General features: G+C 45.4%; 2 protein-coding genes across 2 annotated transcripts; one reads left to right on the top strand and one right to left on the bottom strand.

Moving 5' to 3' along the window:
• The first annotated feature begins 12,716 nt into the window (after positions 1–12,716).
• Positions 12,717–15,967, top strand: LOC121592873 (nudC domain-containing protein 1). Its single transcript, XM_041914730.1, has 2 exons — positions 12,717–12,821; positions 12,884–15,967. Exon 2 carries the CDS (start codon positions 12,939–12,941, stop codon positions 14,721–14,723), a length of 1,785 nt encoding a protein of 594 aa, XP_041770664.1. The 5' UTR covers positions 12,717–12,821; positions 12,884–12,938; the 3' UTR covers positions 14,724–15,967.
• Positions 15,968–16,485: 518 nt separating this feature from the next.
• Positions 16,486–19,868, bottom strand: LOC121592878 (epimerase family protein SDR39U1). The gene is made up of 2 exons (XM_041914743.1): positions 19,537–19,868; positions 16,486–19,324 (listed from the first exon to the last, which is right to left on the bottom strand). The coding sequence occupies exons 1-2, from the start codon at positions 19,553–19,555 to the stop codon at positions 18,450–18,452; spliced, it is 894 nt and encodes a 297-aa protein (XP_041770677.1). The 5' UTR covers positions 19,556–19,868; the 3' UTR covers positions 16,486–18,449.
• Between the last annotated feature and the right edge of the window lie 7,410 nt (positions 19,869–27,278).

A 27,278-nucleotide genomic window follows, 5' to 3' on the forward strand; every position in this document is an offset into this window, starting at 1 on the left:
TTTGTGCCTGCAAACACTGCTGCGTTGACCGTGCTTAGCGCACCGACCGGAGACACCGATCGGCCGACAAATGTGCCACTCTGCCCAGAGGGAAAGCGATGCCAACCCGACCCGAGGAGCTGTGTGGCGGTGTCGAAACACTCAAGAAGGTTGGCAACTGGTCAACCCTCCCGGTAGCGCTCCAGCTTACCGGAAGTTAGGTCGCATAATTCATCCTAACGAAGGGTGCGCACCCGGCTCCTATTAAACGGTATTGAATGGGACTGTTATTTCGTCTCCGGACACCTCCTTGCTGCGCTTCCTAGGGTACCGCATTGTCGCTCGCTTTGACGCACGGAGGATCAACACTGCTCGGCAGGGACCGATGCTGATTGTTTCCATTTATTGTTGCTGCTTTCTTCTAGCTCAGCTTCAACCAGGCTGACCTTCGAGAGGGTCCGCTGCTGGGGATCGCTTCCTGTTCGCTGCAGCATACGTGCTTTGTGGTCGTGGCACAATACCGTTGGCAAACATCTGGGATTTCTTTTTTTTTTTGTTTTGTTCCGTTTCTTTCGGGTCTAAGGGTACCCTTGTCTAAGAAACCGCAATCGCAGGATATACAGACCGGGCCGGACGAATGCGTAATTGAAGGTTTGTAAGAATGTTGCCATAATTCCATATAATTCCATGATACTGTGTATTGTGTTTGATCATTTCATAGCCGGCAGATTTAGTCCTGATAGTGCGCACTTTTTCCCAAAGATAAAAAGTACTTCGAGCTGCGCTGCATAGCGCTTGCATGAGCTCGCCTTTTGTTGAAAATGTAAACAAGTAATCAAATTCAATCTTTTTGGATCTAACAATCGAGCTACGCAGGTGGTTCAGCTTAACTAACGATTGTTTTATACCTTGTTTTGTGGCATGACCACATCTCATCTCATGAAATTTTGTAAATTTAGATCGTTAATTATAATAATGAATGTTGTGCCAATTACAATAATATCCATTCTTGTACGGGCTACTTCCGCTGGTAATGGCCTTAGCTATATGTGACTAATTAGTTCATCCATTTAGTAATTCTGCTACAGTCAGCCAAGCGTTTGGGACACTACGTCTGTAGGCAAGGTGGGCTTGTTCCAAGGCCATGCATGAAACGGTTGTATGAGTAGTCCGTACATGTATTCTGAGCGTCCATTGCATATGGCTGCAAATGAGTATTTCAACATAATAAATGTATGGCCAGCTACGACTGTGGATCTTTTGCCCTCTAGCCTCGACTACACACCCTCGAGCCGGCGTCCACTTTTACTGGAACCATCAATTCGAAAGTTCAACAATTCTTGAAACATCCCATCCTTAGTGAACGCTTAAAATAGATTAAAACGACAGTTTTATTGCCATTAGCACAGAGCCCGGCTTGAAGGCAACACCTAGCCACAATGCCTGAGAGCGTTACAATTCCCACGGGGACGAGTGATCCTGCCGTTGTTGGAGTGAATCCTACCGGAACCGGGGCGGAACAAACATTCCCAATTGCGTGACCAATTCATTCGCGTTTCTGACAGGACGGAAAATCTATCTGAATGTTCATAAATAATCCACGAGAAGGAGAGGACAAACGCTGCCGGGAGTAATAATAATTAAGTGGTTCCGTTTTTTTTTCACAGTTGTTGTAAGCTCCATCACAACTAGGTTTGGTAGTTAATGAGTGGCATTGAGCTTAATTGATTTAAAATACAGCTGAACTGCGCATCACGCATTTGTTTCAAATGTTGTGTGGAAGATGTTTAGGGAAGGGCTCGTACAAGATGTTCAGCAACAGGTAGCAGCCTAAGGCTATCTGTTCGATTCTTAACATTAAATTTGGTATAATATCGACCTCTACACAGCGACAAACAGTAGGCACCTAACAGTAAATAACAAAGAAAAATGAGTGAGAAAAACACTTGCTTGCAATGAATTGATACATTTTGAAGGCAGTGCGTGAATGCAGCATCGAGAAAGAACATATCGCAAAGAATGAGCTACCATTGATATATACAAAAAAAACTGTCTCAACTGAAACAGATCATATTACGGAGGGAAAAGTGTCGCAAGATCACCACAACGACGGCTTAACGAGGCACGCATGAAGTTATACGCACGGAAACTGTGTGCTGAGATGCAAGAAGGGCACGCACGACATTTTTCTCGAGTATCAACACACACAAAAAAGTACAGCTTTTTCCACACAATTGTCCATGCGAGCAGCATCGTGGGAGCATAACCACTTCTGCGGTGCGGTTGCCGACAGAGAAAAAAGAAGATAAAAATTGAGAGCGAAAGACAGGGTAAGAAAACTGGTAGACGGCGGAGACGGAACGAAGTTATCCAGGAGATCTGAGAATGCCTTGTAATCGAGGGAAGAAAGAGGAACGCAAAGAAGAGACGGAAAGTTGGCAAAGTCTCTTGGAAAGTGACAAAAACAACAGGAAAAAAACACACGCACACAAATTGAGCTGAATTTATGCAGCCCAAAGTGTTGAAATCGATCGTGAGAAAACGCAAGAAAAAAAAAACACTATATCACGCATGAGCAATATGTGGGACAGGAGCAGGATGGATGACGGCGTAGGACGCAGCCACCTAAGCAGGAGATATGTGGCAACATTTTGGTTGAGATGCGTTAGACGTTACGCGTTTAAAAAGGACTAACATCCCGATGTATAGCACCCAGCAAGCCAGATGTTTCTCTGAGACACGTTCGAGAATGCTAAAATGTGAAGAGACATAACCCTTCGGGACGTGATCTTACAAAAAAAAGATTGAATGAATTGGGTACTCGGTCCGATTACGTATATCCTTTAACAAGATCACTTTAATTCAATCTTATGAACAATGTCAGACCTATCTGTACCTACCTTCGAATTCTATTCGTGTTTGTACAGCTTTAGAATTTGTAGAAATTTCAAGATCTGATAGATTGCGATTGAGAATAAATCTGACAATTAACTGACTTTAGAAGCAATTCGTTCTTGAAAGCATCGCTTTAGATCTATGTTCTATTTGCTTGGATATTGTTTTAAGAGCTGACTATGGAGCTATGCAACTATGTATCAGGATTCAAAACGCAACATGGTGATTCTAGGACAGATCGTACTTCAGCTTTCTGAAGATCCTTGCTGGCTACGGACGCAAAGTACAATCACATCGAACGGTGATAAGGAAGACGCCTTGGGTAGCCACTTGAGTCTTGACACGTTTTAAACCTGGTGGAGTTCCTGTGGTTTCTTCATCTAACAGCAATTTAGAGACCGTTGAAGTGCACCACTTGATGTCGATGGGCTGTGTGGCGTTTCGTGAGGCAAACAATAATTAACAACGGAGTGTAAATATTTGAGCTGAGTAAACGATTCCTTTGCCACATTCTCGCCAGACGCAACCCGTCCCTGCACACGTAGCCCCTGCACCTTGGGTGGTGGATGTGCACGTGTGCGTTGTACACGGGCATTCTCCATTCACTCCGGCTTCCTTTGCCGGGCATTTTGCTAAACTGTAGCCATGTCGAGAAGGGCGCACAGTGTCGTTAGGGCGCTTCCGGAATAATCAGAAGGAGAAGAAGGACTGGCGCGGATGCTGTCGTGAACGCTACCGCACAGCATTTAGGCACAGTTCATTTCTCTTCTCCTCTTTCCATAATCGTTCACCGCGCGCTAGATCCAGATCGCTACCGTCGCTGCTAGGGAGCCTGTGAGATACATCCCCTAGGGATATGTCTGGGCGTTTTTTTTTTTGTCGCTGTTGCTATCTATTGTGTAGTTCACAAAAAGGGCTGGAAATTGCCTTAGGTAAAACCATATTAGATTTTAAACGAAAGAAAGAAACGACATTGATAAAATGCGCTAAAGGCAAGCGCCGCGTGAAATGCAGGAAGCAAATTTTACAATTCTGTTGCATTAGGCATACCGATCATGTTAGGTTCTTCATGAATAAGGATACTCCTAATAAAAAAAACCCATGGTGTGCATGTATGATTATCGTACCATTGTACCAAGGATGTACACTGGTGAAGGTATTCGCCCAGTTGCTGGATCAGTCCCTCGTTTGTGCTGCAAATGGGTCGTAAAACGCATGCATAGGATTTATTGGTGGCGGTGATTTTAAAAGGATCACGCTGTGCTGACAAAAAAGTCATTAAGACGCCTGAATTAGAAATCTTCTCGCTTTCTCCTCAATCATAAGCGCGCACACAGATACGTAAGTAAGGGCATCGTAGTAGGGATGTTTCTTGTTCTCGTGCCAAGGGCAATTTTAGAAATTGATGCCTCACAAAACTGATAAAAGAACACATCAATGGGTTATGTTGTTTAGAATTTCTATTACTACTTTTCTTCGGCTATTATGTCCCCTCCTTAGGGTGCAAAGAATTGTCATTAGTTCTCGCGTCGAAGAGGTAATAGGGAGTAGTTAGAAAAGTAGGACAAGATAAATTTTTGATGCCTCTTAATTATGGTTCATTAATCCATGGATCTCCTGTAGGGCCGTAATTCATCCTATCGAAACCTAACGAAATCTATTCGTAGTCAGAATCAGAATCAAGCCCGACCCGTTGCACGAAGTTCGAGTCGATACGCAGGTTCAGTAGGTGCTAGAAAGCGTTAGCAGCGCCGACTTACTGGGGCTAGTGTGTGTGAGATTATTTCCCAAGCGCCTCCAATGCATTTTATGACTTCTAAATTGGGTCTAAACGTCTTTAAATTTGAGACATTAAACGACTGGAGAATTACTTAAATAGCAAAAAAGCATTTTATAACAGCATAGTGCATTTATTTGGTGAGTATCAGTTGTGAGTATTATTGTTTAAATACTAAAACCTCTAGTAGTATGATCTAACCAATAGTTAACAATTTAATCAAAATGGTTTATGGTGGAAGATCGAAGGATTTAATTACACTGTTAGTCGTAAAGCCGACCCCTGCTCTTTAATGATGATTGTACATTTAAGTTTAGTGTTTAAAAATCGCATTTGTCGTTCTAGCTCTAGCAATTCATAACTTAAATGTGAAATCAAAGGGGAAGCTTTCAAAGCAATGCTGCTAAACGGAAACTTTTAGGATTCCTTTTAGGCTGAGAAATTAGCTCATTTAGACCTCGTTTGGGAGTCGTTTAGTGCATTTATGGTGCTTGAGATGGTTTGCAATGAAAGCCCCGAAATTGCATTTTGTCCATCGCGAAACATTTTAAGTTACTGACATCTGGTGGTCACGTTCGAAAACTGGCAAACATAAGGATCAGCTCTCTACGTTAGCGTTACTCATATACAGACGGTCCCCGAGATACACGGTTGATGGGGACCGAAAATAGCCGCAAAAAACAGCGTATCTCGAGATTCCGCGTAAGTCGAATCTCGTGAGCCAAAATATCACTAATTTTCATATAATTTTGCAAGTAGGGGGTGCTTTTAGCCTATTAATGAATTATTTGACATTATTATGACTGAATATAATAGTTTTAAACCTTTTGAAATGGTTTTTAACATTCAAACAAACGGGAAGTTATTAAGCATTTTACAATTGATGTGTCAAATTATTAGAATTTCCTCAATCAACTGTCAAATTTAGAAAACCGCGTATCTCCGAATCCGCGTGTAAGAGGTACCGTGTATCTCCGGGACTACCTGTATTGATATTCAAGATCGGGTAATTTGTGGAATCTTTAGAAATGTGTACGTAACGGTTACCAGCAAGAAATAAAAAAAAATAAAAATAAAAATAAAACATTTCAATTCCTTCTTTATGACAACTTAAAACTGTCAACTCAAGCGCCACAGATTAAGCTTCAACGACTGGAAAATCGAATACCCATAGAAAAAAAAAACGAAAGTTCCATAGCTTCATTGGTTTGCTCAATAGATGGCGTATTATAACTCATCATGGTATTGCTGTCCTTTTCTTGCAATTTATTTCGACAAGTTTCATCTAATCATGACGTATATAACCTTTTAACTTTCTGAGAAAAAATCAATACGAATGGTCGTGTGGTCAGATACGTCGGTATCAACAACAACGACCATTATTCAAATCTCACTTACTTGCGTAACCATACAACAGTACAGAGGGAATGATAAAGCACTCCAAGCGTAGAAGCTCCACTGATTGGATATCCCACCAACATATGGCGCCACCAGTTTTTTGCTATTTTTAGAATGGATGAATCGTTTGCAGTCTGCTAAACGAAGTCTTTCTATATTCCGTTTAGGTTGAGAACTTGAGTCGTTTAGAACCCGTTTAGTGGTCGTTTAGTGGATTCGTGGCACTTGGGAAAAATTTTTTAGAAATTTTTTCATAAATTTTCGTGTTTGTCAAAAATCACGTTTTACAGCCAAAAGTGAGTAATAATGATTTTTTATTGAATTTAGTTCATTTATGCAATTGATTACTTCTTCTATTTGGCCTACGTGGACATGCTGGCCTGTACAGGCTTTCGAGACTTAATTCATTACCACGCAAGCCGGATAGTCAATTCTTGCAACGGGGGAACGGTCCATTGTAGGTTTGAACCCATGATGGGCATGTCATTGAGTCGTTCGAGTTGACGACTGTACCACGGGACCGTCCAATTGATTACTCATTTAATGCGATTTGAGTAGAAAGTTCGGTTATTTCTGTCTTTGTAGTGATTTCAAACTTTGAGGAAAATTGCAAATTATTTTTCATTAGACAGTTGGTGAAGAAAATTGTATTAATTTGACATCTGAATTGTCAAAAATAAAAATTCGCTTAGCTCGAACATTACAATGCGTTACATTTCATCTGTCATTTTTTCGTTATGGTGGTTTTCAGAGCGTCTCGCAGCGGCCTAAGTCATGATTATCTTTCAATTTCTTGCAGAGCTCATCCACGACGATTAAAAGAGCAGTTGGCTCACAATGCTGCTTGGGTTTGAGATAAGTAACCCGCTGTGCAAAGCAACGGAAGGCGTTATGCCGTTCTAAGAATTTTATCATGCCTTCCTTTTCTCTCCAACGGCAAATTTGTCGAGCAGCTCGTCGAGCTGCCCGTCCTGGCTCCGCCTCATTCCCCTCGCCTGAGCGCGCTGCCGAAGGTTTGGATGTGTTGGTGCGTCAGACGGCCAATCGCTGTCAGCCGTCGTCCGTGCTCATTCCCTCCATAGCGCTATCTCATTCTCACTTGTGGTCAATGCTCATGAGTTGCTGTGGCGCTTAAAAAAGCTGTTAACAAACATTGCGGCAATGTAGTTGCATTTTCACAAATCAAACTAAAAAAGTGCAATGAGTTCAAACGCTGCAATGTAAAAATGACCAAGGAATCGCTAGTTTACGCAGGAGGGTTTGTTGTGCATCGCGCAGAACCCTAATTCGCATTAACACGTTCAGTCCGGCGCTGATTTTCATGAGCTTACCGTTCCGCCGGCATCTAGAACGCAAGCTGATTGTAAAACCAGCATACTGGAAAGTTCACTGGCAGTCCCTGAGGCCTGCCATCGAACTGAACGTGCAAAGCATTAAGCATAACTTTGTTACACTAAGCTTTTTGCTTTCGTATGGTGTAGATTACACAGATATGCTGAGCCGTCTGCGCAAGGGTGTGAGTGTGCGTGTGTGTGCCAAAACTGTCGCCAAATGTGTTTTCTTCCGGAATGTTATGATCGATCGAAGGAAGGTGTTCATGACAGTGGCGGAGTAGGGGGAATCGGGGGCGCCCTAGGCGGAAAGACGATTTGAGGCCCCTGTAAATGGTAGCTGATGACCGGGAGGAGGGGGTACTGGCATACAGCTGTTATGAGATTTAACATTATACTTAAATTGCCGGCGGGGGGGAGGGGGAGTGCAGAAGGTTCTCCAGCGACGGGGCCCCAACGACCATCTTTCCGGCGGCCCTTGTCGCTAATAATCTGTCCACTTGTAGACATACGGCATACTACAGACTAGCGATATTCGGCGACCGCCTAGTCCGTCTACCTTTAGATCCGCCGCTGGTTCATAACGGTTTTTTTTGTTGTGGAGGTGCATCCTTCCTCCTGCCTGCAGCGTATGCATCGGGAAGCAGACAATGTGGCAGTATGCAAGTTACCCGCTGGATAGGAGCGGTCCCGCGGCACCGCCGTCATTCCTCACATCTGCATGCCCGTCGTGGGTTCTAACCGCGTATGAACCGTCCGCCGTAGCAAGAGATGACTATCCGGCTACGTGTTACTCAAGTCCTGAAAAGGCCGGCGTGATCGCGTAGGCCATTACGCCAATAATAATAATAATAAGAAGAAGAAGAACTTAGCATAGCAGTCCACACTCGGGGAAGGTTTTTGTTTTGACTTTGGTGCTGCCGGGTCTACCGCTGTGGCGCGACAAATGCACGGAATTCACTCGACTAAAACATGAACCTACCGATCCGAACCCATTCCAAGGCAATGCCGGTCAATCCGCGTCATGATAACTTCTCCAAACCAACAAGCCGCCAGATTCTGGACGGGCAGGTGCAGCACCATATGCGCGAAAGAAATTTGCTACATATCACACGCACGTTTGCTTCGATCGTGTGCCTTTTAACACCCCCAACAGCAGAGCCGATCGCAAAGATCGTGGTGCCAATCCGATAGTTGTGTTGTCTCTCAGGTAGCGAAATCGAAAATGCATGGACTTTGTAGCCGCAGCGGATGAAAATGTACGCACCCGCTGCGCAAAGCGACGGAAGGCGTTATGGCGTTCTGAGAATTTTATCATGCCTTCCTTTTCTCTCCAACGGCAAATTTGTCGAGCAGCTCGTCGAGCTACCCGTCCCTGGCTCCGCCTCATACCCCTCGCCTGAGAGCGCTCTTACAGGTATCGATGTGTTGGTGCGTCAGACGGCCAATCGCTATCAGCCGTCGTCCGTGCCTTTTCTCTCCATAGCGCTATCTCTTTCTCGCGTGTGGACAATGCTCATGAGTTGCTGTGGCGCTTAAAAAGCCGTTAATAAACATTGCGCCGGTAAAGTTGCATTTTTACAAATCAAACCGAAAAAGCGCAATGAGTTCAATCGCTGCCACGTAAAAATGACCAAGGAATCGCTAGCTCACGTTGGAGGGTTTGCTGTGCAACGCGCAGAACCCTAATTCGCATGATCACGTTCAGCCTGGCGCTGATTTTCATCAGCTTTCCGTTCCGCCGGCATCTAGAACGCAAGCTGATTGTGAAACCGGTATACTGGAAAGTTCACTGGCAGTTCCTGGGGCCTGCCATCGAACTGAATGTGCTAAGCATTAAGCATAACTTTCTTACACTAAGCTTTTGCTTTCGTATGGTTTAGATTACACAGATATGCTGAGCCGTCAGCGCATGGGTGTGTACGTGCGTGTGTATGCACTTTAGCCAAATGTGCTTTCTTCCGGAATGTTATGATCCATCGGTCAAAGAAAGGAAGGTGTTTATGACTGTGGCGGAAGGACGAGTTGAGGTCCATGTAAATGGTAACTGATGACCGGGAGGAGGGGGTACTGGCACACACCTGTTGGGAGATTGAACATTATACTTAAATCGACGGCGCGGAGGGGGGGGGTCGCCAAGGGACCCCTACGATCATCGGTCACAAGCCCTAAAATTGTTGCCGGCATGGGGAGGGGGAGAGCGGTGCAAATGGTTTTCCAGCCACGGGGCCCCAACGACCATCTTTCCAGGGGCCCTTGTCGCTAATACTCTGTCCACTTGTTGTTGTTGTTGTTTTATTTACGAGGCCTCTGTCCACTTGTAGACATACGGCATACTATAGACTAGAGATCTTCAGCGACCGCCTAGTCCGCCTACCGTTAGATCCGCCGCTGGTTCATGACGGTGTTTTTTTTGTGGAGGAGCATCCTTCCCCCTGCCTGCAGCGTATGCATCGGGCAGAAGACAGTGTGGCAGTATGCAAGTTGCCCGCTGGATAGGAGCCGTCCCGCGGCACCACCATCATTCCGCACATCTTAACAGCATGCCCGTCATGGGTTCTAACCGCGTATGAACCGTCCGCCGTAGCAAGCGCTGACTATCCGGCTACGTGGTACTCAAGTCCTGAAATGGCCGGCATGATCGCGTAGGCTATTACGCCAACAATAACAATAATAAGAAGAAGAACTTAGCATAACAGTCCACACCCGGAGAAGAGATTAGCTTGTCTTTGTTGCTGCCGCGCTACCACTCTGACGCGACAAATGCACGGAATGCCCTCGACCAAAGGACATGAGCCTACCGAGCCGAACTCATTCCAAGGCAGTGCCGGTCGCTCGGCGTCATGATACCGGCTTGCCCAGCCAACAAGCCACCAGATTCTGGACGGACAGGTGCAGCACCATACGCGCACCGTAATAAACAAATCCAGGATCCTTTTTTGTATGGATTCAATTCAAAAAGTTGCTTCAACTTGCATCCGATAGCAGAATTGGAAAGAAATGTGCTACATATCACATGCACGTTTGCTTCGATCGTGTGTCTTTTTAATACCCCCAACAGCAGAGCCGATCGCAAAGATGGTGGTGCCAATCCAATGGTTGTGTTGTCTCTCAGGTAGCGAGATCGAAAATGCACGGACTTTGTTGCCGCAGTGGATGAAAATTTACGCATCAGAATCAAATATTTTTGGGGTTTCCACACGCTCGCACACACACACACACACACACACACACACACACACACACACACACACACACACGCGCGCGCGCAAACACACACACGCATGCACGCACACATGCACGAACGCGCGCACGCGAGCGCGCACCCACGAATGTGCGCACGCGAGCGCGCACCCACGAAAGCGCGAAGGCGAGCGCGCATCCACCACCAGTCCACCCCCCCTCTCCCGCACGAGCGAGTACGGCTACCTTATCGGAAGAAAGGCTGGTTCAGCTATCTTGTAGCGCATCCTCATCCAAAGCGCTGGGCGGGGTGGGGGATCGCGACATGATAGAGTGAACGGTCACTTTCCCCGCGCTGTGTGTGTGCGTGTGTGTGTCGAGACCCAAAACTCGAGACAGATTTCAGCACTTTACAAAAAAAAAATATTGCCACTATACACCGTGCTACATGATGATTAGAAGGTCGTTGAAGCGTCAAACATGTTCAAATTAAAAAATATTAGATTAGTGTTAGACGTTCTCCTACGCTTGTTTTAAATAGGCTTCTTCACCCTCAGTTGGCAGGGGCATCGAATGGTCTCATCAGCAGCGGCACGAAATAAAATAAACCATCAATACACCGATAACACTTTAAATCCCAATCCAGCTTCTCCCACATCGTCTCAAGGTCACACACTAATTAATAAATGCTAACACCCACCAATAACAATACATAACCGCAATGCACATATAAGTATCAACGCATACACCACAACACCCAATCAGCTGGCGGCGGAAGGCACGGGCTGAAGCTCAAGTAAGGCAAGCCAGGGTGAAGGAGGGAGAGGAGATGAAGAAGCGGACGAAAAAATGGGCGCCATTATTTTTTTTAATTTTTTGACCGTTTTTATTTTTTTGCTCCGCCGCCGCCCGAACTGCCCGAACTGCCCGAATTGCGCGACCCAGCGCAGGAATCGCTGAAGTCCAGCGCGTGAGACGAGCCAAAATCTGCGCTGGCCAGCGCAGATTTTGGTACATTTTCTGCGCTGGAAACTGCTCGAATTTGCGCAGCGGGCATCAGAATCAAATAGTTTTGGGGTTTCCACACGCACGCACACACACACAAAAACATACACGCACACATGCACGTACGCGTGTACGCGGGCAGGCACCCGCGAAAGCGCAAACGCAAGCACGCACCCACGAAAGCGCGAACGCAAGCACGCACTCCCCCCCTTCCCCCCAACAGACCACCCCCCCCCCTCCCCGCATGATCGATTACGGCTACCCTATCGGTAGAACGGCTGGTTCAGCTTTCTTGTATCGCATCCTCATCCAAAGCGCCGGGCGGGGTGGGGGATCGCGGCATGATAGAGTGAACGGTCACTTTCCCCGCGCTGTGTGCGTGTGTGTGTGTGTCGAGACCCAAAAACTGGAGACAGATTTCGGCAAATAAAAAAAAATTATTACCACTATACACTGTGCTACATGATGCATAGAAGGTCGTTGAAGCATCAAACATGCTCAAATAAAAAAATATTAGATTAGTGTTAGACGTTCTCCTACGCTTGTTTTAAATAGGCTTCTTCACCCTCAATTGGCAGGGGCATCGAATGGTCTCATCAGCAGCGGCACGAAATAAAATAATCCATCAATACACCGATAACACTTTAAATCCCAATCCAGCTTCTCCCACAGCGTCTCAAGGTCACACACAAATTAATAAATGCTAACACCCACCAATAACAATACATAACCGCAATGCACATATAAGTATCAACGCATACACCACAACACCCAATCAGCTGGCGGCGGAAGGCACGGGCTGAAGCGCAAGTAAGGCAAGGCAGGGTGAAGGAGGGAGAGGAGAGGAAGAAGCGGACGAAAAAATGGGCGCCATTATTTTTTTTTAATTTTTTGACCGTTTTTTTTTTTGCTCCGCCGCCGCCCGAACTGCCCGAACTGCCCGAACTGCGCGACCCAGCGCAGGAATCGCTGAAGTCCAGCGCGTGAGACGAGCCAAAATCTGCGCTGGCCAGCGCAGATTTTGGTACATTTTCTGCGCTGGAAACTGCTCGAATTTGCACAGCGGGTTACCTTTAGAATCACCGGACGGGCTCACAAACTGCTCGAATTGGCTTGTCGCGAAGCTACGCACATGAGCGAACAGTGTGAATGGGCCCTATGTTGACTTTGTGTGTCAGTTTGTTCCGCATCTAACGTCATCTCTGTTCACATAGGCAACAACACACACCGCTTGCGATATCGCTCAAACAAAGGTATAAAAAGTAAGGTTCGAGTTTTACGCTCACGCAACGTATTAAAGGTGAATTTCAAACAGTTTCCACAGCCTCAAGCCCTACCCCGTCCGATGGACGAATGAGAAGCAATCAGCCATGCCACACATCGAGCTACGACCGGACCAGAAGCTGCTGAAACCGAACTTCGACGGGTACAAGCTGTCCCTCGAACCGGTGCCGGTGCTCTCGACCGAGTTTTCGCCCACCAGTCACCCGCACCGTGTTAAAACGAACGACTGCTCCTACTACCATGCCCGACTGTTTGGCATGCAGAATCACCTGGTGCGTGATCCCTGGGCGCCGGGCCAGTGCTACTACCTCGATTCGATCGGGCTGCTGCAGCGAGTGTGCTATGACAGTGCGCAGGGCCGGATGCTGCCGATCGCGGCCGTCTACAAGCTGCCAACGGTATCATCGAACGGAAGCAATGGCGAGGAGGACGCCGCTGCGCGCTACAACTGTTCGCTGCTGTTCCCATCCGAGCACCACTGCCTGCTGTCGGACGGATGCGGTACCGTGCGCGTGCTGGAAACCGGAGACCGCACCACCGGTCGCGAATGGAAAGCGCAAAGCACACTCCGACCGGTGGAGCATAATCTCGCGCAAGGCGTCCTACCCGGCGGTGGCGTCCTGCTCGATGGGCGATACGTCGCACGCGATGGCAAACGCTTGCTGCACTTCCTGACGCTCCAGCTCGACGGGCAGCCGGAGGCAAAATACAAATGCCTGCTGCACTGGCATACGCTCGAACAGCAGCAGTCGGGCCCGCCAGCCTGGACACTGTGTGCCTCCCGGACGCTGGCGAGCAACGGCTACCCGAGATTTTGCGCGCTCGACTATCATGCGGCCGCCGTGCTGGTCGCTTCCGATCAGCCCTACCGCTTCGTGTACGATTCGGAGCGCCCGGTCGTGGGCCCGGAACCGAAGCCGACGGAAAGCGAAGCGGTGGAACCTCCCGCGGCCTGGGAGCAGTTTCCCTTCCGCTGGACGCAAACGCCGGACGAGGTGAACGTGACGTTCGACAAGCACAAGGACGTGCAGTACCGTGTGGTGTGCGAACCGTCGTCCGGCCCGAACGAACCCTCCCTGCTGCAGGTGTTCGCTAACGACACCGTCGTGGTCGATGGCGCACAGCTGTTTGCTGCGATCGACCACGACAGCACGACCTGGTCCATGGATCCGAAGCTGTTCGACATCGCAATGCGCAAGCAACAGCCCGGCGTAATGTGGCCGTTCCTGTTCCCGGGCGCCCCGGACGAAGCCGTGCCGGAGGCAGGGGATGCTAGCAGGCCACCGCCCGACGTAGATTTACCGCCCGCCCCCAACCTAAGTGCACCGCTGGAGCCGTGCGATTTCGAGAGCGGCCAGGACACTTACTACACGCTCGAGCGGCTGTCCGCGGCCGACCACACGGTCACGCACACCGCTTCGCTCGGCCACGGGCCGCCACTGTTCGCGGTGACGTTGCGTGCCGGGCTGCCGGCCACGTTCGCGACCCGCCACGACGTCGATGCCTGCCTGTGGCAGCTGCAGCCGGTACCGCTCGGGGCGGAGGACTGCCGCCTGCAGCACGAGGGCACACTGCACGCGTTCGGGTACGTGCAGGCGTCGAAGCGCCAGCAGAAGTATCTTGGCTGTGCGCCGGATTTGGGGTACGGGGTGGTGTGCGAGTCCCACCGGGGTGTCTATCTATATAAGGGGAGCTACGGTGCGAGCGGGGCCGGTTTGCGCAACCGCACCGGGGCGCAGGTGACGATCGGGCAGCATCAGTTCGTAAGCCTGAAGGACGTCGGGGAGGTTTTGGGCATCGCCTGCGAGAACGACGTGCTGATACTGCTAGCGGAGAAGGCAATCTTGGCGTTGCAACTGACCGCGGAGTAAAGGGGGGGGGGGGTGTCTTCCAAAGCCTTGCTTTTTTTCTTTTGGCCTCAGAACGCTCAGAAACACGCTCATGCGGAAAAAAAGCATTATTTTATCATCCTTCTATAGCATTTCTGTGCGTTCTTCCCGATTGGTCTGTACATTTCCAAATCAGCTTACCTTACCCACTATTTCTGCAATGGAAAATTTAAAGATTTTATTTTAAAAAGCCTGTGACTGTAATTTTGTTAAGGTAAATAAACAAACACAATGAAACCACACAGGTCAGTACGACTCCTTTAAAGCAGATAGGGATAAGGTAGAAGATGATTTGCCATGTTGAAATAATAAATTAAATTGCATTTCCTTGTGAATTCCCGCTTTGTTCACTGTGGAAAGTCAGTCAGCGGGGAATCACACGGAAATGCATTAAATTCATTATTTCAATATGTTTTACAATCTAGATGGATCTAGTAATTGAATATACATTCTTTTCATGTACGGTAAGCCATATTCTGATTATTGTTAAACGAAACATAGCAGAAAATCCTAAAATTTCACATACAAGTTCACTGCAACTGTAATCCGAGCTTTAGGTATCATTAAACGGAGTAATCTCGACTCCGGAGGTCAAGTCATTTATACAGATCTCAAAGCTGCTTTCGACCTCATCTCACACGACATTTTAATCGTTAAATTGCAGAAGTTAGGGTTTTCGGAACAAATAGTCAAGTGGTTGCATTCCTACCTCACAGAACGCTCATACAAGATCAAGGTAAACGATCATACATCTAGAGAGATGCTTGGCACCTCAGGGGTGCCTCAAGGCAGCAAATTTGAGCCCGCAGCTTCATTCTTCGCGCCATTAACCTATTTAGCATATGGTGCCGTGATAATGCAATGGTGCTATGTATCGAAAAATGTCGTGTCTTGTCTTTTTACCATTCTCGGTCCTGCACACGATTCAACTACCAGATTGATAACATATCCGCTGAACGCACCGATACATTCCGCGATCTTGGGATCATTCTCGACACACGTTTAACATTTAACGATCATCTAGAGAATATAGTGTCCAAAGGGAACCAACTACTGGGTTGGATTATTCGATCAACGCAAGGTTTCCGTAATCCTATGACCATCAAAACAATCTACTGTGCCTACGTTCGATCAGTGTTAGAATATGGTAGTATTGTTGGCGACCCCTGCACCGAACAATGGAGAAATCGAATCGATCGCCATCCAAAGAAAAGCGACTAGATATGCTGTAAAACTCTTACCATGGCGACAGGGCGATGGGTTACCGTCATACCATTCCCGGTGTCTGCTTTTAGGGATTCAGCCGTTGAAAAAGCGCCGTGAGATAGCTAAATGCCTTTTTATATCAGGACTGCTCAACCATTATATTGATGCTCCTACTCTATTAGCTACGATAGAATTTAACGCGCTATCTAGGAATCTACGTACACGTCAATTCATATCCGTCCCTCGTTATAGAACTCGTTTTGGCCAGTCTGATCCTATGTCAGCTATGTGTCGAACTTTCATAAATAACTTTGATTTATTTGATTTCAACATACCACATAATGTTTTTAGAGATAGAATCAGGACACAACATACGTAATAATCATATTTTCAATATACATTTTCTATTCTTGTGCACCAGTTCTCCCCTGTCGATTTATGTATCTTACATAGTCTATAAGCACTAATTTAAGTACATTCATGTAGGATCTTCAAGATTCCGATGGATTAATCAATAAACATATTAAACATATTAAACGACCATGTGAAAGTGGAGGTGAGATATTGGTTTTGCATTATTATCACTATACAAATTCTACTGAATTTCCTACGCTGCAAATATACCACCGGGTATGGTTTGTCGACTGGAACTGGAACTGTATCGAGGTTCAAGTATCGTACCAAATCGAAATCTGGAACAGTCCCAGGTACTGTACTAGAAAATTAATGCAATCGGGAGCTATTTCTAGTCCGGTATGAGTTCACGAGCGGTTCCATGACCAAGACGGGTTCAGAATCAGTTCCAGGACCGATATGGGCTAAGTATCAGTCTCAGGACCGGTATTGGTTCATGATAGGTTCAAGGACCGATATGGAGTCAGTATCAGTTCCCAGACCGGTATGGGTTCAATATTTGTTCCAGGACCAGTTCGGTTCCAGGATCGGTATGGGTTCATGATCGATTCAAGGACCGGTATAGGTTCAGCATCAATTCCTGGATTGGTATGGGTTCAACATCAGTTCCTGGACCGGTATCGGTTCATGATAGGTTCTAGGACCAGTATGGGTTCAGAATCAGTTTCAGGATCGGTATGAGTACATCATCGGTTCCAGGACCGGTATAGGTTCATGACCAGTTCCAGGGCCAATATAAGTTCAGAATCAGTTCTAGGACCGATATGAGTTCTTCATCGATTCCAGGACCAGTGTAGGTTCAGTGATAGTCCCAGAACCGGTATGAGTTCATCATCGGTTCAAGGACCGGTATTTGTTTATGATCAGTTCCAACAGCGATATGGGTTCGGTATTAGTTCCAGGACCGGTATCGGTTAAAGATCGGTTCCAGGACTGGTTCATGAGTTCATGAGCGGTTCCAGAACCTTTATAGACTCAGTATCAGTAACTGGACCGGTATGGGTTCATGATAGGTTCCAGGACTCGTATGGGTATAGGTTCAGTATCAGTTCCTGGAGTTCATATCAGTTTATAGGCTCAGTATTAGTTACTGGACCGGTATGGGTTCATGATAGGTTCCAGGACTCGTATGGGTATAGGTTCAGTATCAGTTCCTGGAGTTCATGATCGGTTCCAGGACCGGTATGGGTTCATGAGTGGTTCCAGGACCGGTATGGGTTCATTATATAACCCAGCACCAGTGTAGTTCTTGTATGAGTCCCAATACCAGTATGGGTTCATGATCATTTCCTGAAGCAAGTTTAGTTTTGTATCGGGTTTTGGATTGGTAATGGTTTTTTTAAGGTCTCTCAAGAGGTTGTCATCAGCTACTGATTTTAATTCGGTTTTAAAACTCATAATCTCGGCGCATACTTCTGTATACAGGGGACCCTTGAAATTTCGTTGCCTAGCCCTGTAACCTGGCCAAATTAACTAGTATCTTATAAATTACGGGTCATATAAAAGATCTTTAGATGGCAAAAGAATGGGCATTCTTGCTGTTGTTCGATTAGCTAGAATGATTTTTGTGAAATATTACATTGATCAGATGTCTTCATGACTCTCCGCTGCTTTTTTTAATTTCGCCGCGAAAACATCGTGTACATTTTACACAAGAGAAATAAATGTAAATTGTAATAAGGCTTGTATGTATCTTTAATATAAATAGTTGACGTATGAAGTACAAAATAGTCAAGATAGTAAAAATAGTGAAAAAAAGCTACTTTTACCACAAACAGAAGCATTCCTAGCAGACGTTCCGGAACAGACACGGATGATTGCTCAATAGTTGTTAAGCTTTCTCTATTCTCTTCACACAGACGTTCGATTGAACATACGAATGTATCCAGTAACAGTGATGGGGACGCTTTGTTTTTAGATTGAAAATATTTATAATTTCAAAAAAAATAACGTACAAACTAATGTGCATTAGAGTATGACTGGCTTAATTACATACACCCACCGCCTACTTTCATCATGGCGCAGTGGAACTAACCAAGACTGCGTTTAGAGCTGCGTTTGGCTGCGCGGGCGAGATCGTGCATGGGCTTAGAACAAGTGTGCCACCTCCTTGCAGGCGGACTGCAGGTCCGGATACCGATACTGGAACCCGTACTCCAGCACGCGCTGCGGTACCACCTTCGCGCCGTTCGTCAGCAGCACCGCCCGCTCCGCGGCGAACACGAGATTCAGCGCGAACAGCGGCATGGGAAAGAAGGCGGGCCGGACCAGGGCGGCCGCGAACGCTTTGGTAAAGTCCGCGTTGGTGGCCAGCTCCGGCGCGACCCCGTTCAGCACCCCGCTTACCTCCGGCCGCTCGATCGCGAACCGTATCAGCCCGCACAGGTCGTCCGCGTGTATCCAGGGCAGATCGTGCTTCCCGTCGCCGACCGGGCCGCCGAGCCCGAACCAGAACGGCAGTATCAGCGACTGGATCATGCCGCCCTCCCGGCCAAGCACGACGCCGCTGCGGACGCGCACCACGCGGCAGATCGAGTTGTCCGACAGCGTGGCGGCCCGCTCCCACTCGATGCACAGCCGGGACATGAAGTCGTAGTCGGACACCTTGGACAGCTCGGTGTGCTTCTGGCTGCCCGGCGCGTAGTGGCTGACGCCGGAGATGTTGACGAACACGGCCGGCTTGACCGTGGCGCGCTCGATCGCCCGCGCGCAGGCCGCCGTCGTGTTGATGCGCGAGTTCCACACGTTCTGCTTGAAGCCGGGCGTCCACCGGCGGGTGGGATCGAGCACATTCTGGCCGGCCAGGTTCACCACGGCCGTCGTACCGCTCGGCAGGCCCTCCTTCTCCAGCTCGTGCCAGCTGATGTGCTTCGGGCCCGGCATGCGCGAAATCGTCGTCACCTCGTGACCTTCAGCGAGCAGCGTCTTTACCAGCCGGCGGCCGATGAAGCCGGTGCCACCACCTAGAAAAAAATGGGAAGGGGATCGACGTTGAATTTAGCATTTGAGCGAGTGCGTGTGTGTGTGAGTACGAGTGTGTGAGTGTGATTTGCCACAGTAAGCGGTATCGTATTGTGTTAAAAGTGTAGCAATGTTACGCAACAGGAAATTCGGTATCGACGGCAAAATCTTCCGTCTGCGTCCCGAACTCCAGCAAACTTCGCGCGAACCTTACCAATTACAACGTGTGACATGGTCGTATGTTCACAGGAATATCCTGACCGCTGGTTTAGAAAGAACTTTTCCGAGCGTTGAACTTAATTGCCATAAAAGGTTTTCAGCGCACTGCTGTGGTTGCTCGTGGCCGTTGATTGTGTATTCCAATCTGGGACTCGCTGTTTTTAGTTCTTGGCTTTTAGTGTACTTTTGCCCTCTACTTTCTAACAGGTGTCTGTTGGAAGAGAATGCTGCTCGTGTGCCACGGCAAATGTTTTCCTACCGTCACATAACGAGTTTGCAACTGCGAGCGCAAATTGCCGGGAAGAAAAATAAACAAATGTATGCTTTGATCTGTCAAATATGTTGCTGACAGCTGCTTCTGCTTCTTTTGCCATAAACCCTCCGTACAACGAAAGTGGCCCGCGGAACGTTTGCGCTGAGCAGCGCGAGCCAGTCGAGCGGTTATAGCAGCAGAAAAGCGTTCGATTCGAAGAGTTGCTACATTAACTGAAAATGCTTTCGTGAGGAAATTTTTGAACAAGATTTTAGATGAAATCAATCCTTTATGTTAATTAACTCATGTTGTGAAGTTTTAACTGTTTGTTACACTAATTTTAAGATAAATTTAGTAGTACGACGTGTTGTTTGTTGTTCCTTCTAAAGTTAGAAAAATGTCCCAAGCGCCATAAATCCACTAGACGACCACTAAACGGGATCTAAACGGCTGAAGCTCTCAACCTAAAAGGAATATAAAAAGTCCTATAATTCACACACAACATGAGTTAGCATTTAAGCAATTGCTATCGCATCTAGTAATCGTCCCAAGCGCCACAGATTAAGCTTAAACGACTGGAAAATTGAATATCCATAGAAAAAAAATGAAAGCTCCACAGCTTCATTGGTTTGATCAATAGATGGCGTATTACAACTCATCATCATATTGCTATCCTTTTCTTGCAATGTGTTTCGACAAGTTGCATTTTATTATGACCTATATAGCCTTCTAACTTTCTGAGCAAAAATCTATATAAATGGTCGTGTGGTTAGATACGTGAGTATCAACACCAATGACCATTGCTCAAATCTCACTTGCTTCAGTGCTGGTGGTTTCCGTTGGAGTTTAGTATTTAAACAATCGTATCGCCGTTCTAGTTCTAGCGATGCATAACTTCAATGCGAAACCATACAACAGTACAGAGGAAATGAGAAAGCTCTCCTCCAAGCGATGAAGCTCAACTGGTTGGGGTATCCCACCAACAGATAGCGCCACCAGCTTTTTTGCTATTTTTAGAATGCATGAGTCGTTTGGCGTCTGCTAAACGAAGTCTTTCTATATTCCGTTTAGGTAGAGAACTTGAGTCGTTTAGAAGCCGTTTAGTGGTCGTTTAGTGGATTTGTGGCACTTGGGGTATCGCAGTTCTAGTTCTAGCAATACATAACTTCAATGCGAAACTTTACAGCAGTACAGAGGGAAGAATAAAGCTCTCAAAGCTAGGAAAGCTCCTCTACTGGCTAGCAATCTCATCAACAGATAGCGCCGCCAGCTTTTTTTTCCTTTTTTTAGGTGCATCAGTCGTTTACTGTCTGTTAAACGAAGTCTTTTTAGATACCTTTCGGAATGAGTTTTGTAATTGTTTTTCCCAATTTGCACCGGTCCGAATGAGATCAATAAAAACAGCACAGTAGAGCGTCGATTATCCGGGCAACTCGGAACGGGACGGTTACCGGTTAGGGCGGTGGCAACGCTCATCGGATGCGATTTTATCGGACGAAATTTATATGGGATTTGACAGATAGCGTCGGACGTGCGATTTCGTCGTCCGACGTTATCTGTCCAAACCCTATATTAAAATTTGACAGGCCGTCCGATAAAATCGCATGCGAAAAAGCGTTGCCACCGCCCTTATTCGATTTACACGGATAATGGTGCAAGAAATGTCAAACGCATATAAAAAATTTGAAATTCACTAGTTTTATGATTAATTCACTTTGAATCAATCTATTAATCGTTAGTAGAATATTATTTTAATCAACAATTATATGTTTAACAACTGTTCACGAACAAAACTGAATTTCAAAAATACCACTAGACACTACACAGCTGCACAAGCAACTGGTTGCCCACTTGACTATCGCTACAAATTTTCGCCCCACGCTGGAACAGCTATCAGATTTATCCCAAGTGCCACAAATCCACTAAACGACCACTAAACGGCTTCTAAACGACTCAAGTTCTCTACCTAAACGGAATATAGAAAGACTTCGTTTAGCAGACGCCAAACGACTCATGCATTCTAAAAATAGCAAAAAAGCTGGTGGCGCTATCTGTTGGTGGGATACCCCAACCAGTTGAGCTTCATCGCTTGGAGGAGAGCTTTCTCATTTCCTCTGTACTGTTGTATGGTTTCGCATTGAAGTTATGCATCGCTAGAACTAGAACGGCGATACGATTGTTTAAATACTAAATTCCAACGGATATCCACCAGCACTGAAGCAAGTGAGATTTGAGCAATGGTCATTGGTGTTGATACCCACGTATCTAACCACACGACCATTTATATAGATTTTTGCTCAGAAAGTTAGAAGGCTATATAGGTCATAATAAAATGCAACTTGTCGAAACACATTGCAAGAAAAGGATAGCAATATAATGATGAGTTGTAATACGCCATCTATTGATCAAACCAATGAAGCTGTGGAGCTTTCATTTTTTTTCTATGGATATTCAATTTTCCAGTCGTTTAAGCTTAATCTGTGGCGCTTGGGATGCGCACGGTTAAGCGGCCCGCCGGTTAATCCGTCTCCGGATATTCGACATTCTACTGTATATGTATGATTTGAGCAAAATGCCATTTACAAATATTTGTGTTTTTTTTTTTTCAAAAAATTAAATTCGATATGAGATGACTTTATTTAATGGTGAAAAAAAATAGTTAGGGATCGTAACATATCTTTAAAGACACTTCGAAAAATAGTTTTTTTTTCTTTCGTAATAACTAATGCATTTAAAAATCATCCAAAAATTTAAATAAAATATTTTGTGAGGGTTTTGCAGACATTATTTTTTAAATGATTTTCAAAGGTACAATTGAAATCACAGTTTTAAGAACAATTTTATGAGAGACTAGCCGTAGATGGCTTTAAGCCGATCTCGTGGTACAGTCGGCAACTCGAACGACTTAACAACATCCTCGTCATGGGTTCGAGCCCTGAATAGACCGTGACGCCATACGTAGGACTGACTATCCTGCTATGGGGGATAATTCATAAGTCACTGAAAGCTAAGCCCACAAGTAGTGGTACAGGCAGGCCTTGACAGAATACCCAACTGACATTTTATAGCACGAATAATCGGGAATTCGAGCAAATTCCCTTAAACTGGAGCCTTAAACTTCCCTTAAACTGCACCAGTTTAAGGGAATTTAGAAAAAGTCCTTTAAATTCAAATGTGAGGCGGATTTTTCGTTACTTTCTTCTTGATTTGCTCGGAAATGATGTTTCCTATCGTTATAGTTGGTCATGTACCCATTTTATATTTAAATAATACCCATTTTTATAGAATAACGTCACAAAAATTTAGTTTTTGTTTTTCATCAAAAAACCATAGCTATGAATGAAAACTGAGCTCGACGGCGTCGTCCATCGATAGAGCAATGTCTAATTTACGATCGCACCAAATCTTGGCGCTATCAACACACTTGATCACACACAAATCCACAATTTCAGGCGTATCGAGTACTAATCGAGCAGATATGGTAAAACAATTTCGAGCAAATGTCGCTTGGGTACGGTTGTTGAGACAAAAGAAGAAGAAAGAATAATTATAGATGGGTCGGTCTGGTGGTACAGTCGTCAATTCGTGCAAATACATCAGCACCAACCAACATCGATTCATGCCTAAGAGATCAACTACGACAAATCTCATGCAATTCGTTAGCAGCTGTTATAAGTCCATTGATGATGGTATGCAGGTTGATGCCATTTACACGGACATTAAGGCGGCTTTTGCCAGTGTGTCCCACAACATTCTTTTGGCAAAACTTGATAGACTTGGATTGTCACCACCCCTGGTAAAGTGGATGAAATCGTATTTATGTGGCCGTTCATATGCAGTTAGAATGGGCTCCCACCAATCAAGATCTATTGGTGCCTCTTCCGGCGTACCCCAGGGCAGCAACCTTGGGCCTCTGTTGTTTCTGCTCTACATAAACGACTTGTGCACGGCACTCCCGGATAATAGTTGCCTACTCTACGCAGATGATGCTAAAATCTATCGTGAAATCCGTGAGCCCGAGGACCATCTTCAACTTCAAGCCACTTTGACTGAATTTGTCTCCTGGTGCAAGCGTAACGCACTAAGCGTCTGTATCGATAAATGCGCCATAATCTCATTCAGCCGTTCAAGAGCTCCAGCGCTGTTTAATTATACGCTTGATGGTCAGAACCTCAAAAGAGTGAACTGTGTAAAGGATCTAGGAGTCCTCCTAGATGCTAAACTCTCCTTCGAAGAACAGATAGACCAAGTAGTCGCTAGTGGCAATCGTCTACTTGGCTTGGTCATAAACATGACGCGCGAGCTTCGTGATCCTATGTGTTTCAAGACACAGTACTGCGCACTTATCAGACCACTGCTGGAATATGCTAGCATTGTTTGGTGGCCAGCATCTACTCGGGCACTTGCACGGCTAGAGTCCATCCAACGGAAGGCAACGCGCTTCGCCCTTCGTGATTGGCCGCGTCGTCTCGACTACAGAACTAGGTGTTTGCTGCTTGGGATCCCGCCTCTCGCCGAACGTGTTGAGCACACCAGACTGGCATTTATCACGGGAATCTTAAACGGAACCATCGACAGTCCCGAGCTACTTTCAAGGAATCACCTCTATGTTCCTGCCAGAATACTTCGTCGCCGACCAATGCTGGCAGTCGCTGAAACCCGAACAACATTTGGCTCTCGCAACCCCCTTCTTTGTACGTGCCGTCTTTTAAATTCAGCTGACGATATTTACGAGCCTGGAATGACGATAACGGAACTGACTTCGCTTTTAAGTGTTAGGAATGCGTTCAACAATAACAATATATAAATGTTCTGTTCGTTATCTTATGTGTATTGTAAACAAATTTTGACTCGAGAGGGCTTGATAGTCGATTCGATTAATAAACTAAACTAAACTAAACTAAACTAAACATGCCTGTCATGGGTTCAAGCCTCGTATGGACCGTGCACCCATTCTTAGGACTAAATATCCTTCTATGCGTAACCAATGAGTCACTGGAAGCCAAGCCCACTATCTGTAGACAGGCTTTGACCGATCACAGCAATTGATGGGAATGGCAAGCCAAGTCAAGAACCAAGTAAATCTTATTTACTAAATTCCTAATTTCTTAATTCTTAACTTAACTGTAAACCAAGTGACAGACGATTTCCGTTTCTCTTGCGTGTGGATCGATAGGGTACAAGACCGTGGATTCCAATGTTCCTTAAACATCCAATATCTAGATTTCAGCGCGCAACGCTGTTCCATGTTTCAGTGTCTAACAAAAAGTAAATCATCACATTTCAACATGTGGATCAATTTTTTGGTTATATTTTTTGTTCTATAAAAGAGGAGCCGTACATATTATTCGCGCAAGTTAAACGCAGTCATCAGTGGTTTCTTGGAAGACAAATAAAAGTAAAGTGAAGCGTTTAGATTCATGAACCATTGTTTCGTTCAACTAGGATCATTGTGACCAAATGAATGTACCAACTGAATGTGGTAACGAAGGCTACACTGGCAGCGTTTACAGATGCTCATGGCAGAAAACAATGACCGTAAGTATCTTTGTGTGTTTAATTTCAAGTATAGTTAATCCTCAGTGCTCGTGTGTCAGTGTGTTGTTGGGAGTGGGCACTTGAACTCATCCAGAACCCAGGAAGTCCAGGCGTAGATCTGTAAGAAAGACACATGTGTCAGATAAAAATAATAGATTGTTTTAAAACGTTGTGACAACATTTTGCATTTGCATTTTTATACTAGGACTTTTTGTGTCTGGCTTCAAATAAAGTGTCCTGTGCGTTAGATAAAGCTATTACGACCATTACTTAACGTGGTACGCATTGATTGACATTGTCACCCTTAGTAGCTGAATCATGGATGGACGATTCTTATAAGTTTTATATTATTCCTAAGAGGTAGCTGAATTGTAAATGGATGATTCTTATAAGTTTTATGTTATTCCTAAGCGGTAAGCTAAATGTACAATTTCTAATTGAATACTTTAATTAATAAAGCCTTGTTTCGTTTAGTTTATTTGCTTTTTATTTCAAAAATTGTTGCTGCAAGTGTGTTACAACGTTTGCTAATAATGCAGAACATCAGGATTGAACGAACATTCGAACGAACGTATATTCGTTCGTTCGTTCGAATGTTCGTTCAATCCTGATGTTCTGCATCATGTTCTGCTACTCGTTCAAAATAATATTTAAAAACGCATCTGTACATAATCTTTGTTTTTTTTATTCTAGGATTCTATTTACATCTGATGATTTGGAAAAACAGCCTATTATATTATGAGTTTATGAAACATGATGGATTGAAGAAACGGTTGAAGGTAGGAGCACGAACAGAGGAGATGCGTTGTATGACGATGTTTGCTAGTTTATTTATATCGTTTTCATGCTTTGGCGCTTGTTAATGTTTTTTCAGACTTCATTTTTCAATATTACACAAATGAGGCTAATTCTTTGTCCTAGATATCCTGCGATGCATCGGAATCATAGCTAAAAGTTTTCTTAGCAATGACTTAGTATTTAACAGTACAAGCAGACGTCAGCTGGAGGAGACTTATTGTTTAGAAAACTGAACAAGCTATCATCACTGAATAGCACTTTTTCGTTTGCTAGGTCAATCATCACCCAGTTCCCAACGCAACATGTTTTATTTATTAGATTTATTTGTTTAATGTCAGGCGATCTGAAGCCGGTTTGGTAAAGTTGCGTTTTGTTGTGGCAATCAAAATTGTCATCGGTCATCCCTTTCCCTGTTCGTATGGGTGCAAAATGTGGGAACCATTTGATACATATCGAAATTAGGCCTGTCTAGACGGTTTGGAAAGTTCGTCACACTTCACCACTTTTAAAGATAATTATTTAATTTTGAAAATTTGGCTTCAGATATCATTCCTTTCTAAAAACGTCTTCGTGGGTTGGCAGGCAGGGCAGCTTTGTATTGAACTCCTCCTCTGGTGTTTGAACCCTCGCCCAGGTTAGACGTCTAGCTTCCACGATCTCTGGGTCTTCTGGCTCTGATGGCTCGTTGAAATCTGTATTATCCTCGTCGTTGGTCCAACCGTCACTCGGGTATTCCAGGCTTGATTCTTGGGGTGTCACTACGATTTTTTTTATGTACATTTGTTAATAACTGTTAGACGGCCTGATGTCTTCTAATGGCCTATTGATCATTAATCGATGTTTATATACACTGCCTTTCCACTGTACTTTTAGTTTTTGTTATCTTATTATACACTTGTTCAGGTTTGCTGTAACTTAATTCATTGAAAAAACCAACTGAAGGGGTTTTTTCGGGCACTATCGTTTTTTCCACGCACAGCACTTTGCGCATAACTCAGCACTGCACTTTTACTTTCTCACTCCACTTTAATGTTCTTGTAGCTTTATTCTTGCTACGCTGTCACGGTCGCCATGTGGTAGGTTCGGCGCGCACTTTGCTTACCAGAACCGTGTGTGGTAAGTCGATGCGCGCAATGCGGAGGAAAAGT

This window comes from Anopheles merus, chromosome X, assembly GCF_017562075.2.
Source record: "Anopheles merus strain MAF chromosome X, AmerM5.1, whole genome shotgun sequence".
NCBI classification, from domain to species: Eukaryota; Metazoa; Arthropoda; class Insecta; order Diptera; family Culicidae; genus Anopheles; species Anopheles merus.